The sequence below is a fragment of the Osmerus mordax genome, chromosome 6 (genome assembly GCF_038355195.1).
Source record: "Osmerus mordax isolate fOsmMor3 chromosome 6, fOsmMor3.pri, whole genome shotgun sequence".
Lineage (NCBI taxonomy): Eukaryota > Metazoa > Chordata > Actinopteri > Osmeriformes > Osmeridae > Osmerus > Osmerus mordax.
In genome coordinates this window covers 1,766,402-1,782,217 of record NC_090055.1, presented here as the reverse complement: position 1 = coordinate 1,782,217, position 15,816 = coordinate 1,766,402, and the positions used below count along the sequence as shown (strand labels likewise).

The following is a 15,816-nucleotide window of genomic DNA, read 5'->3' as shown; positions in this document are numbered from 1 at the left end:
GAGAGAGAGAGAGAGGGAGATAAATCGAGAGCGAGTGGGAGTGGTAGAGAGAGCGTAAGAGAGGTAGATAGAGAGTGAAAGAATGGGAGTGAGAGAGCGAGAGAGGGATTAAGATCGAGGAGACACACCACAGGGATTCTTATCGGCGGGTTGGAGCGCCTCGTAAAAGAACGCCCAGGAGAATTCACTACAAGGCAGCGACACGATAGAGCCCAAAGATAATTAATCCGTTAACGGGGATTAGGGGTCGGTCCCCTCACTCCTATTGTACTAGGAGAGATCCTGAGCCACAGCTCCAGCCCCCATCACCACTCCAACCGTGCCATGTATACATCCTCAGATTAGGAGGCACAATACCAATAAAATGAAGAAACATTTTTTATATATACTATCACATTATTTAACAGTTTATTTTTTTATTTAAAGATAGATATAGTCCAGACGTTCAAGTTGGGAGTTTAAAAGAAAGATTCATGGCAGAAATAAAATAGTAAAATCCACAAATTCTGTTTAAAGACAATGAATGAGGTGTTGCCTGGTGAGACAAAACTGTGACAAAACTGGAGAAATGGAAAGGTTCAGAAGCACATATATTTAGACAGACTAAGAGGCATACAAGAACACTTAGTTGGATACTGAGAGCAAAGGATTGGAGGAAAGGTGGGGGGAGGGAGAGAGAGGGGAGAATGGGGACTGGGGGAAAGGGAGGGAGGGAGAGAGGGGGGAGAATGGGGACTGGGGAAAAGGGAGGGAGGGAGAGAGGGGGGAGAATGGAGACTGGGGGAAAGGGAGGGAGGGAGAGAGGGGGGAGAATTGGGACTGGGGGAAAGGGAGGGAGGGAGAGAGGGGGGAGAATGGGGACTGGGGGAAAGCAGGAGAGATTGTGAATAGGAAAAAAGGTTGGTTGTCAACTGGGCAGCATGAGAGCGTGAGAGCGAGAGAGGGAGGGATGGGGGGAGAGAGGGAGGGTGAGATGGAGTGAGCGATGAATAGAGGGCACAAGCAACATGCAATGCATTTGCAGGCAAACCAGTTTCCATTGGAGACAGCAAAATGGCATCAACACTCACTCTCCGACTAACGGGTAGAGCAGAGAGGGAGAAGGGTACGGGCGAGGGGCGAGGGAGGATGGGACGGAGAGAGAGAGGGATTCCTCCGTTGGCGCGTGTGGATTTGACTGGGAAAAAAGAGGGTTGGAAAAAGAATGACAACAAACGGGGAGAGAGAGCAAGAGAGAGAGAGAGAGCGAGAGAGTGAGAGAGCGAGAGAGAGCGAGAGAGGGAGAGCGAGAGAGAGAGCGAGAGAGGAGAGAGAGAGAGAGAGAGAGAGAGAGAGAGAGAGAGAGAGAGCGAGAGAGAGAGCGAGAGAGAGAGAGAGCATGGTGTTTACGTGCCACCAAAGGGAGGGGGCAGAGGCCAGCATCAGGAGGGAGGAGGGGGGGGCATTCGTTTTTCTGTGTCACTGAAAGGGAGTGGGGGATGGGAGCGGGGAGATAATGCGACCAAGGGAGCGAACGAATGGGAGATGGAGTGAGAGAGAGCACACTCACTGACTCATGTGGATATGCGTGTATCTAGGAGAAAAAGGAAGAGAATTATGTATGCAAGAGTTGCTGAGAGAGAGAGAGAGAGAGAGAGAGAGAGAGAGTGAGAGAGTGAACCTTGTCTGGCTCCCCAGCACAGTAACAGCACCTTAACAAGACCCTATCCCAGCACAGTAACAGCACCTTAACAAGACCCTAACCCATCCTCTCCCTCTCTCTCTCTTCAGACGCTGGGACAGACAAATTACACCACCCAGTTTCCGCAATAACCAAGTCAATATTTAATGGTCTTGACAATCTGGAGGTCATCATTCTTTGTGAACGCGTTCAAATTCATCACCATGTTATTTTAATCAAAGATAATGATCCTATTTGAATTGTACAATTCAGAGAATGGACTTTATTAGAACATATACATTATATTGATTGATAATTTTACTCAACTGTTAAAATAGCTTAGGATGCTAAACAAATGGAGTGGCATTACATTACAGTAGCAACATTTGCCACATATATAGATGGTTTGTTCAATATTCTTTGTAGTTAAAATCTTGCATCTCACCAAGGTGTCTCCTGCCTGGTGGATGTGGTGCAAACGGAGCGCTCAAAGTGCAAGAACACCCACACATCCACTATGCACACACACAAGCACACACACACATACAAGCCGACACAGACACACACACACACACACACACAAGCCGACACACACACACAAGCCGACATACACACACACAAGCCGACACACACACACAAGCCGACACACACACACACACCCGCCTCTTCCTCAGCGAAGAGTGACCGTGCACACCGTGTCATAAAACCCATCCTCGGTCATGCCCATGCCACACAGGTGCAGCCTGTTCACTGGCAAACGTCCAAAACTCAACCCCTTCCCAGCCCTCAGGTCCCCCGCCCCTTCAAACAGCCTCTCTCGCTCCTGCCAGTTCACCTTAGCCAGGGTGAGGTGGTAGCGAGGGCTGTAGGAGTCCCTGTGCAGCCAGCCCCGCTCCATGTAGGCCTCCTGCAGGCCGCTGTTGAGCTGCTGGAGGAGCAGCTGAGGCTGGGGGCTCAGGTAGAGCACCCTCCCATTGAAGTGCTTCAGTTTCAGGGGGAAGGTCAGAGCCACGGGGGGGTTGCGGTCCAGGTGGGCGAACCGACGGAGGATGTCCACGGCAGCGGTGACCTGGGCCGGGCCGGGCAACACCAGGAGGCACAGGGTGACGTGGAGGCTGGAGGGGGGCACCCAGTAAGGGGTGGAGGAGGGGAGGAGGGCCACCAGCTCCTCCTGAAGGCGTTGAAAGGAGGAGAGGATAGAGGGGGTGTTGGCTCTGAAGGTGATGAAGTGGGTGGGCTTGCGTTTGGGGGGTCGACGCCCACTCCTCTCTTCTCTCTGCTCCAAAGGGACAGGCTGGAGTCCGTCCGGGGCTTGACCCTGGCCGAGACACGTACAGCACATACACAAGTTCAAGTAAAAATATAATAAACGTCCTCCTCACACGGTCTGTGGAGATGACTGAGCCAGAGTCATCAGCCTCGTTTACGTCTTCCTCCTCAAATGGTTTGGATTCTCTTCCTGCTTCCTGTTCACTCCGTGGACTGCTTCCTGACTCAGGGTGGTTAGGTAGGCCTTGTTTGACCGATTCTGAACTGAGAACGTTGGTCTCGTGTTGCTCTCTCTCTGCAAGGCATCCGGTCTCCTCCTCCTCTCCCTCCTCCTCCTCCTCCTCTCCCTCCTCCTCTTCCTCCTCCTCCAGAGGAATAGCTTTTTGCTCCTCCGCTGATAAAAAATAATATCTACATTGTTTACTTACAAATTATGCATTTTGAAAAGAAAATTGGGATTGTTTAAAAGTGCCTTTTCACGACCTCACCCACACTCTTACCCGTCACTTCCTCCTCCCCTCCAAAGGGAGGCGCCAGAGGGTTCCCAGTGGAACCGAACACTCTGTCCGTCCTGGTGTTTCGGTCCCAGACACGGCGCCCTCTGTGGGTGAAGTACTGTATCCTGTGTTGGGGCAGGGCCAGCTCGGTCGTGTAGTCACAGTCACATGGGTCGGCGTCCCAGTTGAACTCAGAGAAGGGGCGCTCCAGGACTCCTAGGAAGCGATCCACGTACCCCACCACAAAGTCCACCTCCTCTAACGTCGGGTCCCACAGGATGCGGGAGATGACCTCTTCTGCTGTGCTTGAAACACAGGGATAGAATCACGGTTGTGAAATGTTAGTATTACCAGTAACACACTAATAAAAAAAATGCAATTAAGTAGTTCATTTTTTATTTGTATAAATTGTCTGGAGTTTGTACCTTTCCCCTCTGTGTTTTTTGTCTTGTGTGTTTTGGTATTTCTTCCACTCTTCTTGTGATTTCCCTACTTTTCTCCCTACGTCCAGCTGTCCAGGGCAGTTTGTCCTGACTCTGGACCGGTCAACTCAGGGTTGCTGGGAGGGGTGTGGAGGTGAGTGGGGTTGAGAGTGAGAGAATGTAAGAGGTAGAAAAGAGACAGAAATAGAAAGAAGCGTGGATGCAGGAGGGTTAGAGGGTATTTTGACATTTCCTCGTGTCATTCAGCACAAGGAAGTTTGAGTTCATGACCTACATGATCATACATTTTCCGTCGGACTAATTCACACCCACATTCACTTGTGATACTGGATGAGTTACTTCATTATCACTTGTTATAGGCTCTGTCTGCTGTGTGTGTGGGGGGAGTGTGTGGTGTGTTTGTTTGTTTGTTTGTGTGGTGTGTTTGTGGTGTGTGGGTGTGTGGTATGTGTGGTGTGTGTGTGCGTGGTGTGTATTGTGTGTGGTGTGTATGCGTGTGTGTCTGTGTGTGTGTGGTGTGTATGGTGTGTGTGTGTGCGTGTGTGTGTGTGTGTGTGGTGTGTATGGTGTGTGTGTGTGTGCGTGTGCGTGTGTGTGTGTGTGTGTGTGTGGGGTGTGTATGGTGTGTGTGTGTGTATGGTGTGTGTGTGTGTGGGGTGTGTGGTGTGTATGCGTGTGTGTCTGTGTGTGTGTGTGTGTGTGTGTGTGGGGTGTGTATGGTGTGTGTGTGGGGTGTGTGGTGTGTATGCGTGTGTGTCTGTGTGTGTCTGTGTGTGTGTGTGGTGTGTGGTGTGTATGCGTGTGTGTCTGTGTGTGTGTGTGGGGTGTGTGGTGTGTATGCGTGTGTGTCTGTGTGTGTGTGTGTGTATGGTGTGTGGTGTGTATGCGTGTGTGTGTGGTGTGTGTGTGTATGGTGTGTGTGTGTGTGTGTGTGTGTGTGTGTGTATGGTGTGTGTGTGTATGGTGTGTGTGTGTGTGTGTGTGTGTCTGTGTGTGTGTGTGTGTGTGTGGTGTGTGTGTGTATGGTGTGTGTGTGTGTGTGTGTGTCTGTGTGTGTGTGTGTGTGTGTACGGCTGGGGGCCAATCCCACACATGCTTTTTCTCCCACTGTGTTAACCAAGAAAATCATCTGTTTTGGAAAACAGATTCCCCTGGCATCAGTGTCAGTGTGTGTTTGTGGGGTTATGACTTGGAGAGTCTCTGTGCTGTTTGTTTAATGTTTGCAGCAAAAACATTCTAGATCCATTTGACTTGACGTCTCCCTATAGCTTATAGAGAAACTCCAACTGATCCAGGCTACATGAGCATGTTACTCACCTGTGAGACTTACGACACTTTGGTCCAAAACGGCACTTTCCCTTCAAGAAGAACTGGCACACACCCGCTCCCTCCTTCTCTTGGGGTCTCCACTCTGCACATCAACAACATGAGAAGAAGAAGAACGAGAGGAACAGGAGGGAACGATTATGAGAAGACTGACAGGAGGAACAGAATGGGATCAGACAACATTGATTCCTGTTGATTCAGGTTCTCTCTTGGCCATGATGTCCATTTAATATTTAACTCCTCTCAAGGTCCTGGGTTTGACCTATTTCTTCTCATTTCCAGGTGTTTGGGTTCTCACGTGATTGACCAACCTGGATGCATATAAAAACAGGGACTGAACACGGAGGGTGACAACACTGTACTACCCTTCAGGATGAAGATAGATACTGTGGTTCTGCTGCTCTGTCTGTCTGTGACACGGGCCCAGGGAGACCTCACAGGGGGCCCAGAGAACGACACCAAGAACAGTCTGGGTGAACCACAAACAGAAGGCTGCATGTGCGATGCTGCCATTCAATTCATCCTGACTGAACTGAGGGCTCTGAGAGACATGGTGGTGGCTCAGAAGGTGGAGCTGTCGGCCACCCAGAGACACGTTGAAGAGATGAGAAGAGACAACGCAGGTAATATTTGACCTGATTGCATTACTGTATCATGCATTACTAAATATATCCAAATCACTACTGGTCATGATGAATCAAGAAGAAGATTTTAAGAAGAACATGTAATCCTGTCTTTGTACATGTATTTATATACATTGTACCATTTCTTATATACATACAGTACCAGTCAAAAGTTTGGACACATGGGAAAATGTGTCCAAACTTTTGACTGGTACTGTATATATATGATATTTATGATCTTTGACCTTCAAGCCCAGGCTGCAGATCTTGTCACCCTGAAGGCCAGACTGACGGCCAGTGAAGGAGAGGTCAAAGATCTACAGACAGAGAACTCAGGTAATGGTGAACATAGTTTTTAGACGATAATGGAAATAAATGTTGTAGAATCATACATTAATTCATGCTTCATTCTGTATGCGTAGCCCTGGAAACCAGACTAAGTCTCAGTGAACGCCACGTGGAAGAACTGAAGGCATTCGACGCAGGTAATATTTCACCTGATTGCGTTACTGTATAATGCATTACTAAATATTACAAAATGGCTACTTGCCATGATTAATCAAGAAGAAGGTTTTAAGAAGAACATGTAATCCTGTCTTTGTACATGGATAATATGCATTGTACTTTTTCTTTATACATGTATACATTCTACTTTCTGTTACGTTTGACCTTCAAGTCCAGGCTGCAGATCTTGTCACCTTGAAGGCCAGGCTGACGGCCAGTGAAGGAGAGGTCAAAGATCTACACACAGAGAACTCAGGTAATGGTGAACATATTTTTGAGAAGATAAAGGAATGAATAATCCAGAATTTCAATGTTGTAGAATCATACATTATTTAAATCAGGATACTGTTCTTTAAGGCTGTAGTAATTGATGCTTCATTCTGTATGCGTAGCCCTGGAAGCCAGACTAAGTCTCAGTGAACGCCACGTGGAAGAACTGAAGGCATTTGACGCAGGTAATATTTGACCTGATTGTGTTACTGTATAATGCATTACTAAAAATAACAAAATATATTACAAATACTTTACAAAAATACATACATTCTACTTTCTGTTATGTATTCGACCTTCAAGCCCAGGCTGCAGATCTTGTCACCCTGAAGGCCAGGCTGACGGCCAGTGAAGGAGAGGTCAAAGATCTACACACAGAGAACTCAGGTAATGGTGAACATGTTTTTTTAGACAATAATGGAAATAAATGTTGTAGAATCATACATTAATTCATGCTTCATTCTATATGCGTAGCCCTGGAAGCCAGACTAAGTCTCATTGAACTCCATGTGGAAGAACTGAAGGCAGAGAATGAGGGTAAATACAGACTGTTCTTCCCACATCAATATAATGCTGCATTACTTGGCTATCATGTTCAGCATTTCTACATGTTATTAACAGGCAGACCAAAGGTGGCATTCTACACGGCTCTAACTGATTCAGGAAATGTTGGGCCCTTCAACACTGAAACATCACTGGTCTATAGCAAAGTCATCACCAACATAGGCAACGCCTACAGCCCAGTAACAGGTACAGTTCTGGATATGCTCACCTAGAGCACACACCTTGACATCAGAGTAACTCCAACACCTGAGGTCTCCATTCATCAGTCAACATTTCAATCACAGGGAAACTAAATGTGTTTTCCTTTTGCTCCTGCCCCTCTTCAGGTGTGTTCACAGCACCAGTGAGAGGAGTGTACTACTTCAGGTTTACTGCCATGGACCTACGTGGTTCTGGAAGCATGGGAGTTGCCATGTACAAGAACGACCTCCTGATCATGGCCAACGGTGCCTACAATAGCCACGGTCATGCGAAATATGTGGCAAATGCTGCCACTCTGGAGCTGGAGCAGGGAGATAAGATCAAGATGCGTCTTCCACCAGGCTTCGGCCTGTGGGATCATCCACACAACTATAACACCTTCAGTGGTTTCCTTCTCTTCCCCATGTAAAACACTCTGCCCAGGCTCATGATCCAGAGTTTAATAAAGGTGACATTCCTCCCTTGACCCCTGTATTAATTTAAGAGTGAAAGTGAGACTGGTGGAGAGATGATATGGTGATAAATGTGTTGGGCTGTCAGTATTGTTGACATGTTTATCTGGAGCAAAGACAAAGATTTATAAATGATGTCTGATAACCACAATATTGTTATGGTTATGCAACGTGTCAGTTAACACCACAATGATGGCATTAACAATAACAATAAGCTAGTAATAATAAAGCAATACTCATCATCATAATAGTAACATATACAGTATATATATAAATGTATATCAAATTTAGCTTGCTTTGCCAAACCAGAACAATGACAGAACCAAGTATTCAAGTTAACAACGTATGTGGTGAGTTCCATCTAGAATAGTTCTACATTTCTAAAAACCAAGTGAGAGGAATACTATAAAGTACTGACAGCATTGATTTTTGTAAAGTTTACATGATGTATCTGCTTCTTGATCGGACTTGTACCCCATTCTGACAGTTTTCAGATTCTACTGCAAAGCCTTAGCTTTCACTCTCGCGACAGACACACACAGGCCGACACACACACACACACCCGCCTCTTCCTCAGCGAAGAGTGACCGTGCACACCGTGTCATAAAACCCATCCTCGGTCATGCCCATGCCACACAGGTGCAGCCTGTTCACTGGCAAACGTCCAAAACTCAACCCCTTCCCAGCCCTCAGGTCCCCCGCCCCTTCAAACAGCCTCTCTCGCTCCTGCCAGTTCACCTTAGCCAGGGTGAGGTGGTAGCGAGGGCTGTAGGAGTCCCTGTGCAGCCAGCCCCGCTCCATGTAGGCCTCCTGCAGGCCGCTGTTGAGCTGCTGGAGGAGCAGCTGAGGCTGGGGGCTCAGGTAGAGCACCCTCCCATTGAAGTGCTTCAGTTTCAGGGGGAAGGTCAGAGCCACGGGGGGGTTGCGGTCCAGGTGGGCGAACCGACGGAGGATGTCCACGGCAGCGGTGACCTCGGCCGGGCCGGGCAACACCAGGAGGCACAGGGTGACGTGGAGGCTGGAGGGGGGCACCCAGTAGGGGGTGGAGGAGGGGAGGAGGGCCACCAGCTCCTCCTGAAGGCGTTGAAAGGAGGAGAGGATAGAGGGGGTGTTGGCTCTGAAGGTGATGAAGTGGGTGGGCTTGCGTTTGGGGGGTCGACGCCCACTCCTCTCTTCTCTCTGCTCCAAAGGGACAGGCTGGAGTCCGTCCGGGGCTGGACCCTGGCCGAGACACGTACAGCACATACACAAGTTCAAGTCTTTTATTGTCAGATGCACAGACCAACACAAAGTTAGACTGGGCAATGAAATTCTTAACACAAGACAACGTAAAGCAACCTGGCATAACATAACATATAAGTACTCAGAACATAAATTACAGAACATAAATTACACCTATGATAAGCAAAAATATAATAAACCTCCTCGATGATACATCGCCACACACCTCCATGTCGCTCAGACAAAGCAGTGATAACAGCGAATGCTCAGGTAAAGTTAGCCATTTGTCATAGTATACAATCTACTGAGCACATCTCAAAAGCCCCAGCCATCACTTCATCCATATGAAGGATCCATGAAGAAGGTGTGATATGTGGGCGTGGCTACTTTTCTCACCTCCTGTTTGTCTCCTTCCCAGGTCTCCTTCCATTCCTCCTTGTTTGGATCCTCTTCCTTCTCTGTCGCTCCTTCTCTCTCAGATAAAGACACGCGGTCTGTGGAGATGACTAAGCCAGAGTCAGCAGCCTTGTTTACGTCTTCCTCCTCCAATGGTTTGGATTCTCTTCCTGCTTCCTGTTGACCCCGTGGACTGCTTCCTGACTCAGGGTGGTCAGGTAGGCCTTGTTTGACCGACTCTGAACTGAGAACGTTGGTCTCGTGTTGCTCTCTCTCTGCAAGGCATCCGGTCTCCTCCTCCTCTCCCTCCTCCTCCTCCTCCTCTCCCTCCTCCTCCTCCTCCAGAGGAATAGCTTTTTGCTCCTCTGCTGATAGAAAATTATATCTACATTGTTTACTTACAAATTATGCATTTCAAAAACAAAATTGGGATTGTTTAAAAGTGCTTTTTCACGACCTCACCCACACTCTTACCCGTCACTTCCTCCTCCCCTCCAAAGGGAGGCGCCACAGGGTTCCCAGTGGAACCGAACACTCTGTCCGTCCTGGTGTTGCGGTCCCAGACACGGCGCCCTCTGTGGGTGAAGTACTGTATCCTGTGTTGGGGCAGGGCCAGCTCGGTCGTGTAGTCACAGTCACAGGGGTCGGCGTCCCAGTTGAACTCAGAGAAGGGGCGCTCCAAGACTCCTAGGAAGCGATCCACGTACCCCACCACAAAGTCCACCTCCTCTAACGTCGAGTCCCACAGGATGCGGGCGATGACCTCGTCTGCTGTGCGCATGCGAGGCTTTTTACTTGATCCTTGAAACACAGGTGATAGAATCACAGTTGTGAAATGTTAGTATTACCAGTTACACACTAATAAAAACAAATATGTCAATGAAGTCTTTTCTTAAATTTTGATCAATTGTCTGGAGTTTGTACCTTTCTCCTCTGTGTATTTTGTCTTGTGTGTTTTGGTATTTCTTCCACTCTTCTTGTGATTTCCCTCCTTTTCTCCCTCCGTCCAGCTGTCCAGGGCAGTTTGTCCTGACTCTGGACCGGTCAACTCAGGGTTGCTGGGAGGGGTGTGGAGGTGAGTGGGGCTGAGAGCGAGAGAATGTGAGAGGTAGAAAAGAGACAGAAATAGAAAGAAGTGTGGATGCAGGAGGGTTAGAGGGTATTTTGACATTTCCTCGTATTCAGCACAAGGAAGTTTGAGTTCATGACATTTTCCGTCTGACATATTCACACCCACATTCACTTGTGATACTGGATGAGTTACTTCATTATCACTTGTTATAGAATCTGTCTGCTGTGTGGAGTGGGGTGTGTGGGGGGAGTGTGTGGTGTGTGTGTGTTTGGTGTGTATGTGTGTGTTTGGTGTGTGTGTGTAGTGTGTATGTGTGGTGTGGGGTGTGTGGGGGGAGTGAGTGTGTGTGGTGTGTATGTGTGTGGTGTCTATGTGTGGTGTGTGTGTGGTGTGAATGGTGTGTGTGTGCGTGTGCGTGTGTGTGTGTGCGTGGTGTGTATTGTGTGTGTGTGTGTGTGTGTGTGTGTGTGTGTGTGTGGTGTGTGTGTGTACGGCTGGGGGCCAATCCCACACATGCTTTTTCTCCCACTGTGTTAACCAAGAAAATCATCTGTTTTGGAAAACAGATTCCCCTGGCAACAGTGTCAGTGTGTGTGTTCCCCTGGCAACAGTGTCAGTGTGTGTTCCCCTGGCAACAGTGTCAGTGTGTGTGTGGGGACGTTACGACTTGGAGAGTCTCTGTGCTGTTTGTTTAATGTTTGCAGCAAAAACATTCTAGATCCATTTGACTTGACGTCTCCCTATAGCTTATAGAGAAACTCCAACTGATCCAGGCTACATGAGCATGTTACTCACCTGTGAGACTTACGACACTTTGGTCCAAAACGGCACTTTCCCTTCAAGAAGAACTGGCACACACCCGCTCCCTCCTTCTCTTGGGGTCTCCACTCTGCACATCAACAACATGAGAAGAAGAAGAATGAGAGGAACAGCAGGGAAAGATTATGAGAAGACTGACAGGAGGAACAGAATGTGATAAAACGACATTCCTGCTGATTCAGGTTCTCTCTTGGCCATGATGTCCATTTAATATTTAACTCCTCTCAAGGTCCTGGGTTTGACCTATTTCTTCTCATTTCCAGGTGTTTGGGTTCTCACGTGATTGACCAACCTGGATGCATATAAAAACAGGGACTGAACACGGAGGGTGACAACACTCTACTACCCTTCAGGATGAAGATAGATACTGTGGTTCTGCTGCTCTGTCTGTCTGTGACACGGGCCCAGGGAGACCTCACAGGGGGCCCAGAGAACGACACCAAGAACAGTCTGGGTGAACCACAAACAGGAGGCAGCGTGAGCGATGGTGCCATCCTGAATGAACTGAGGGCTCTGAGAGACATGGTGGTGGCTCAGAAGGTGGAGCTGACAAACATGGAGGCCAGGATGACAGCTAGTCAGGGTCAAGGGGAGGAACTGAAGAGAGAGGTGGTGGACCAGAGGGTCCAGCTGAGCGTCACCCAGACTCAGTTACAGTTCTACAAGGACCAGCTGTTGTTCTACAAGTACCAGCTGTCGATCACCCAGAGTCACGTCGAAGAGATGAGAAGAGACAACGCAGGTAATATTTGACCTGATTGCGTTACTGTATCATGCATTACTAAATATTACATGATAAATCAAGAAGTTTTAAGAACACCTATTCCTGTCTTTGTAGGATTTATATGCATTGTACCAGTTCTCATATAAATATATATATATATATATTTATGATCTGTAATCTTCAAGCCCAGGCTGCAGATCTTGTCACCCTGAAGGCCAGGCTGACGGCCAGTGAAGGAGAGGTCAAAGATCTACACACAGAGAACTCAGGTAATGGTGAAAATATTTTTGAGACGATAATGGAAATAAATGTTGTAGAATCATACATGAATTCATGCTTCATTCTGTATGCGTAGCCCTGGAAGCCAGACTAAGTCTCAGTGAACGCCACGTGGAAGAACTGAAGGCAGAGAATGCAGGTAAATACAGACTGTTCTTCCCACACCAATATAATGCTGCATTATTTGGCTATCATGTTCAACATTTCTATGTTTAAATATATATATTTTTGAGACGCTGATGGGATGAATCTTACAGCATTTAAATGTTGTAGAATAATACATTATTTAAATCAGGATACTGTTCTTTAAGACTGTAGTAATTCATGCTTCGTTCTGTATGCGTAGCCCTGGAAGCCAGACTAAGTCTCAGTGAACGCCACGTGGAAGAACTGAAGGCATTCGACGCAGGTAATATTTGACCTGATTGAGTTACTGTACAATGCATTACCAAATATTACAAAATGGCTGCTTGTCATGATAAATCAAGAAGAAGGTTTTAAGAAGAACATGTAATCCTGTCTTTGTACATAGATTTATAGGTCTTGTACTGGTGAAGACATACATTTTACTTTCTGTTACATTTTTGACCTTCAAGCCCAGGCAGCAGATCTTGTCACCCTGAAGGCCAGACTGACGGCCAGTGAAGGAGAGGTCAAAGATCTACACACAGAGAACTCAGGTAATGGTGAAAATATTTTTGAGACGATAATGGAAATAAATGTTGTAGAATCATACATGAATTCATGCTTCATTCTGTATGCATAGCCCTGGAAACCAGACTAAGTCTCAGTGAACGCCACGTGGAAGAACTGAAGGCAGAGAATGAGGGTAAATACAGACTGTTCTTCCCACACCAATATAATGCTGCATTATTTGGCTATCATCTTCAACATTTCTATGTTTAAATATATATATTTTTGAGACGCTGATGGGATGAATCTTACAGCATTTAAATGTTGTAGAATCATACATTATTTAAATCAGGATCTGTTCTTTAAGACTGTTGTAATTCATGCTTCGTTCTGTATGCGTAGCCCTGGAAGCCAGACTAAGTCTCATTGAACGCCACGTGGAAGAACTGAAGGCAGAGAATGAGGGTAAATACAGACTGTTCTTCCCACACCAATATAATGCTGCATTACTTGGCTATCATATTCAGCATTTCTACATGTTATTAACAGGCAGACCAAAAGTGGCATTCTCCACGGGTCTAACTAATTCACGAACTGTTGGGCCCTTTAAAACTGAAACACCACTGGTCTATAGCAAAGTCTTCACCAACATAGGCAACGCCTACAGCCCAGTAACAGGTACAGTTCTGGATATGCTCACCTAGAGCACACACCTTGACATCAGAGTAGCTCCAACACCTGAGGTCTCCATTCATCAGTCAACATTTCAATCACAGGGAAACTAAATGTTGTTTTTTCATTTTGCTCCTGCCCCTCTTCAGGTGTGTTCACAGCACCAGTGAGAGGAGTGTACTACATCAGGTTTACTGCCATGGACAGCCGTGTTTCTGGAAGCATGGGAATTGTCATGTACAAGAACGACCTCCAGATCATGTTCAACTATGCCAATAACGACAGTAATCATAGATATGTGGTAAATGCTGTCACTCTGGAGCTGGAGCAGGGAGATATGATTATGATGCGTCTTCCATCAGGCAGATATCTGTATGATGATAGTAGTAATTATAACACCTTCAGTGGTTTCCTTCTCTTCCCCATGTAAAACACTCTGCCCAGGCTTAATAAAGCTGACATTCCTCCCTTGACCCCTGTATTAGTTCAAGAGTGAAGATGAGACTGGTGGAGAGATGATATGGTGATAAATGTGTGTGGTTGTCCATTTTGTATTCTGATTGTAAAACACATCTGACACTCCACACACACATTTTCGTCTCCGGAATTCATAGCCTTTGAGATCGTTTCAAAACAAGAAGCATAAGATTGTTGCACTCCCCCTCTGAGTCCTAAATTGCAGCTCTATATCTAACTCTTTTTATTTTATTTATTATTATTATTATTTCTACTTAGACTACTGAAAATGAGTTTGTTTTATGGTAACAGAGCTTATTAATACAGAACTGGTGCCAGATAAAACTGTTGTCAATTCCAGTAGTTGGGAGTGATTTCCTACACTTTTGTACTTGGCACACGTTATGTTTGGCTAACAACCAAAGGAGTTGGAGTACAGTCAGATGCTGTCATACTGGGTTAACAGCAATTTAGCCTCTCCTGGGTAAACATCAAACAATTACAGCTCATGTTTCTGGTATGCCTTTCCGGTACAGAGAGACAGAACCGCATTTTTCACTTCTCAATCACAGCTTTCTCCAGAAAACATAGACAGACTCCCCAGATGCAAGGTCTCAGAGTAAAATAAAGTAACTACTGGTGCTCAAGTGGAGGCCTTAAGAAGGCCCCCCAAACGAATGTTCATCATTCCTCACTGTAAGTCACTGAGATAGTAATAACACCTGTGTGTTTCCAACACCTGTGTGTTTACCTGTCGCCAGCTCCTGGATCAGCCCGTCTTTAACCTGGTTTTCCCCTGGTGCCACTGGTCGGTCAGTCGCCATGGTAACACTCAATCAGTCAGATATGATTCTCTGTGAAACTTAAGGTACAATGTTGAACAATTTGAGACATTGGTGTAAGACATTGACGCACAGTGCTTCTTTTTCAAACCATGATTCTTTATTAGGTAATTTATTTATCTGAATTTCAGTTGATTTCAACATCTTGTCAGCACTGAATGCAACAAGATAAGTTGTGGTTCCTTCTAAAGCTGATAAGATATCTAGAGTCCAACATGAGTCATTCAAGGAATACTCTGACCTGCCTTTTGTCCATTGCTAAACCAGATCATTTTATTTGAGGACATTTGATCTAGAAATCTTGCTTTATAAAGACTACTTCCTGATAATATACTTCTTAGATATCTTGTTTTCAGGAAGTAGGCTACCCGACACACCCACAACAGCCAAACATAAATGTTATCCCACTTTATTTTAGATTTTCAAAAAACAAACAGAAGATTACAGTTTTCTATTTGGTAATATCTAGGCTACTCTATAGTTGTGTTTCATTCGCGTATCGTCAAATCACCAGGAAATGTATTAGAAACAAGGTTACCATACCTGAGTTAGAACTCTGATCTGACAGTTTTCCTGATGTGCGTGTTTCTGTGTGTCTTACTGAACCTTGACCTGTGTTCGTGAGAAGAGTATTGTGGGTAATGTAGTCGCCCTTTTTTACGTCTTAAGTCTTAGATACCATGCAGATGATACATTATTCCCGTTTATGAATGACTCTATTTCTAATGACATTCCTAAACCCAATATAATCGCTTCCCCTTGTAACACGGCACAGTTACACCGCAGTTAACCTTGTAGCAGACAGAGCGGAACAGTCACTCGCTTGTGCTTTTCTGAGAGCGCGTGACATATGCGAAGGGTACTTTGTTTTAATATAACAGCGACGCAATGCT

General features: G+C 46.2%; 3 protein-coding genes and 1 pseudogene across 5 annotated transcripts; 2 read left to right on the top strand and 2 right to left on the bottom strand.

Moving 5' to 3' along the window:
• Nucleotides 1–2,281: 2,281 nt before the first annotated feature.
• LOC136943862 (leukocyte receptor cluster member 9-like) lies at nucleotides 2,282–5,516 on the bottom strand (annotated as a pseudogene).
• Nucleotides 5,517–5,568: 52 nt separating this feature from the next.
• Nucleotides 5,569–7,823, top strand: LOC136944075 (uncharacterized). The gene is made up of 8 exons (XM_067237648.1): nucleotides 5,569–5,818; nucleotides 6,241–6,303; nucleotides 6,495–6,578; nucleotides 6,715–6,777; nucleotides 6,896–6,979; nucleotides 7,067–7,129; nucleotides 7,214–7,342; nucleotides 7,483–7,823. The coding sequence occupies exons 1-8, from the start codon at nucleotides 5,569–5,571 to the stop codon at nucleotides 7,764–7,766; spliced, it is 1,020 nt and encodes a 339-aa protein (XP_067093749.1). The 3' UTR covers nucleotides 7,767–7,823.
• On the bottom strand, nucleotides 6,867–15,703 carry LOC136944067 (leukocyte receptor cluster member 9-like). Of its 3 annotated transcripts, none has more exons than XM_067237635.1 (7): nucleotides 15,467–15,703; nucleotides 14,833–14,943; nucleotides 11,294–11,387; nucleotides 10,351–10,511; nucleotides 9,895–10,227; nucleotides 9,427–9,791; nucleotides 6,867–9,030 (listed from the first exon to the last, which is right to left on the bottom strand). In XM_067237635.1, exons 2-7 carry the CDS (start codon nucleotides 14,903–14,905, stop codon nucleotides 8,383–8,385), a joined length of 1,674 nt encoding a protein of 557 aa, XP_067093736.1. In that variant the 5' UTR covers nucleotides 14,906–14,943; nucleotides 15,467–15,703; the 3' UTR covers nucleotides 6,867–8,382. The 3 variants fall into 3 exon arrangements, with proteins under 3 accessions (XP_067093736.1, XP_067093737.1, XP_067093738.1); XM_067237636.1 differs by having other exon boundaries at nucleotides 9,427–9,794; nucleotides 9,901–10,227; XM_067237637.1 differs by having other exon boundaries at nucleotides 9,901–10,227.
• On the top strand, nucleotides 11,609–14,098 carry LOC136944076 (uncharacterized). The gene is made up of 8 exons (XM_067237649.1): nucleotides 11,609–12,059; nucleotides 12,227–12,310; nucleotides 12,397–12,459; nucleotides 12,917–13,000; nucleotides 13,087–13,149; nucleotides 13,356–13,418; nucleotides 13,503–13,631; nucleotides 13,775–14,098. The coding sequence occupies exons 1-8, from the start codon at nucleotides 11,672–11,674 to the stop codon at nucleotides 14,053–14,055; spliced, it is 1,155 nt and encodes a 384-aa protein (XP_067093750.1). The 5' UTR covers nucleotides 11,609–11,671; the 3' UTR covers nucleotides 14,056–14,098.
• Nucleotides 15,704–15,816: the final 113 nt, after the last annotated feature.

What these genes read in the sequence shown, in the direction of transcription:
- LOC136944076 (XM_067237649.1), top strand. Translation starts at nt 11,672, where the DNA reads ATGAAGATAGATACTGTGGTTCTGCTGCTCTGTCTGTCTGTGACACGG. An exon ending in TCTACACACAGAGAACTCAG is followed by an intron (nt 13,001 to 13,086) that starts GTAATGGTGAAA and finishes CTGTATGCATAG; the next exon opens with CCCTGGAAACCAGACTAAGT. An exon ending in ACTGAAGGCAGAGAATGAGG is followed by an intron (nt 13,150 to 13,355) that starts GTAAATACAGAC and finishes CTGTATGCGTAG; the next exon opens with CCCTGGAAGCCAGACTAAGT.
- LOC136944067 (XM_067237635.1), bottom strand. Translation starts at nt 14,905, where the DNA reads ATGGCGACTGACCGACCAGTGGCACCAGGGGAAAACCAGGTTAAAGAC. An exon ending in GATCCAGGAGCTGGCGACAG is followed by an intron (nt 11,388 to 14,832) that starts GTAAACACACAG and finishes GTTGATGTGCAG; the next exon opens with AGTGGAGACCCCAAGAGAAG. An exon ending in AAAATACACAGAGGAGAAAG is followed by an intron (nt 10,228 to 10,350) that starts GTACAAACTCCA and finishes CTGTGTTTCAAG; the next exon opens with GATCAAGTAAAAAGCCTCGC.
- LOC136944075 (XM_067237648.1), top strand. Translation starts at nt 5,569, where the DNA reads ATGAAGATAGATACTGTGGTTCTGCTGCTCTGTCTGTCTGTGACACGG. An exon ending in ACTGAAGGCATTCGACGCAG is followed by an intron (nt 6,304 to 6,494) that starts GTAATATTTCAC and finishes TTGACCTTCAAG; the next exon opens with TCCAGGCTGCAGATCTTGTC. An exon ending in TCTACACACAGAGAACTCAG is followed by an intron (nt 6,579 to 6,714) that starts GTAATGGTGAAC and finishes CTGTATGCGTAG; the next exon opens with CCCTGGAAGCCAGACTAAGT.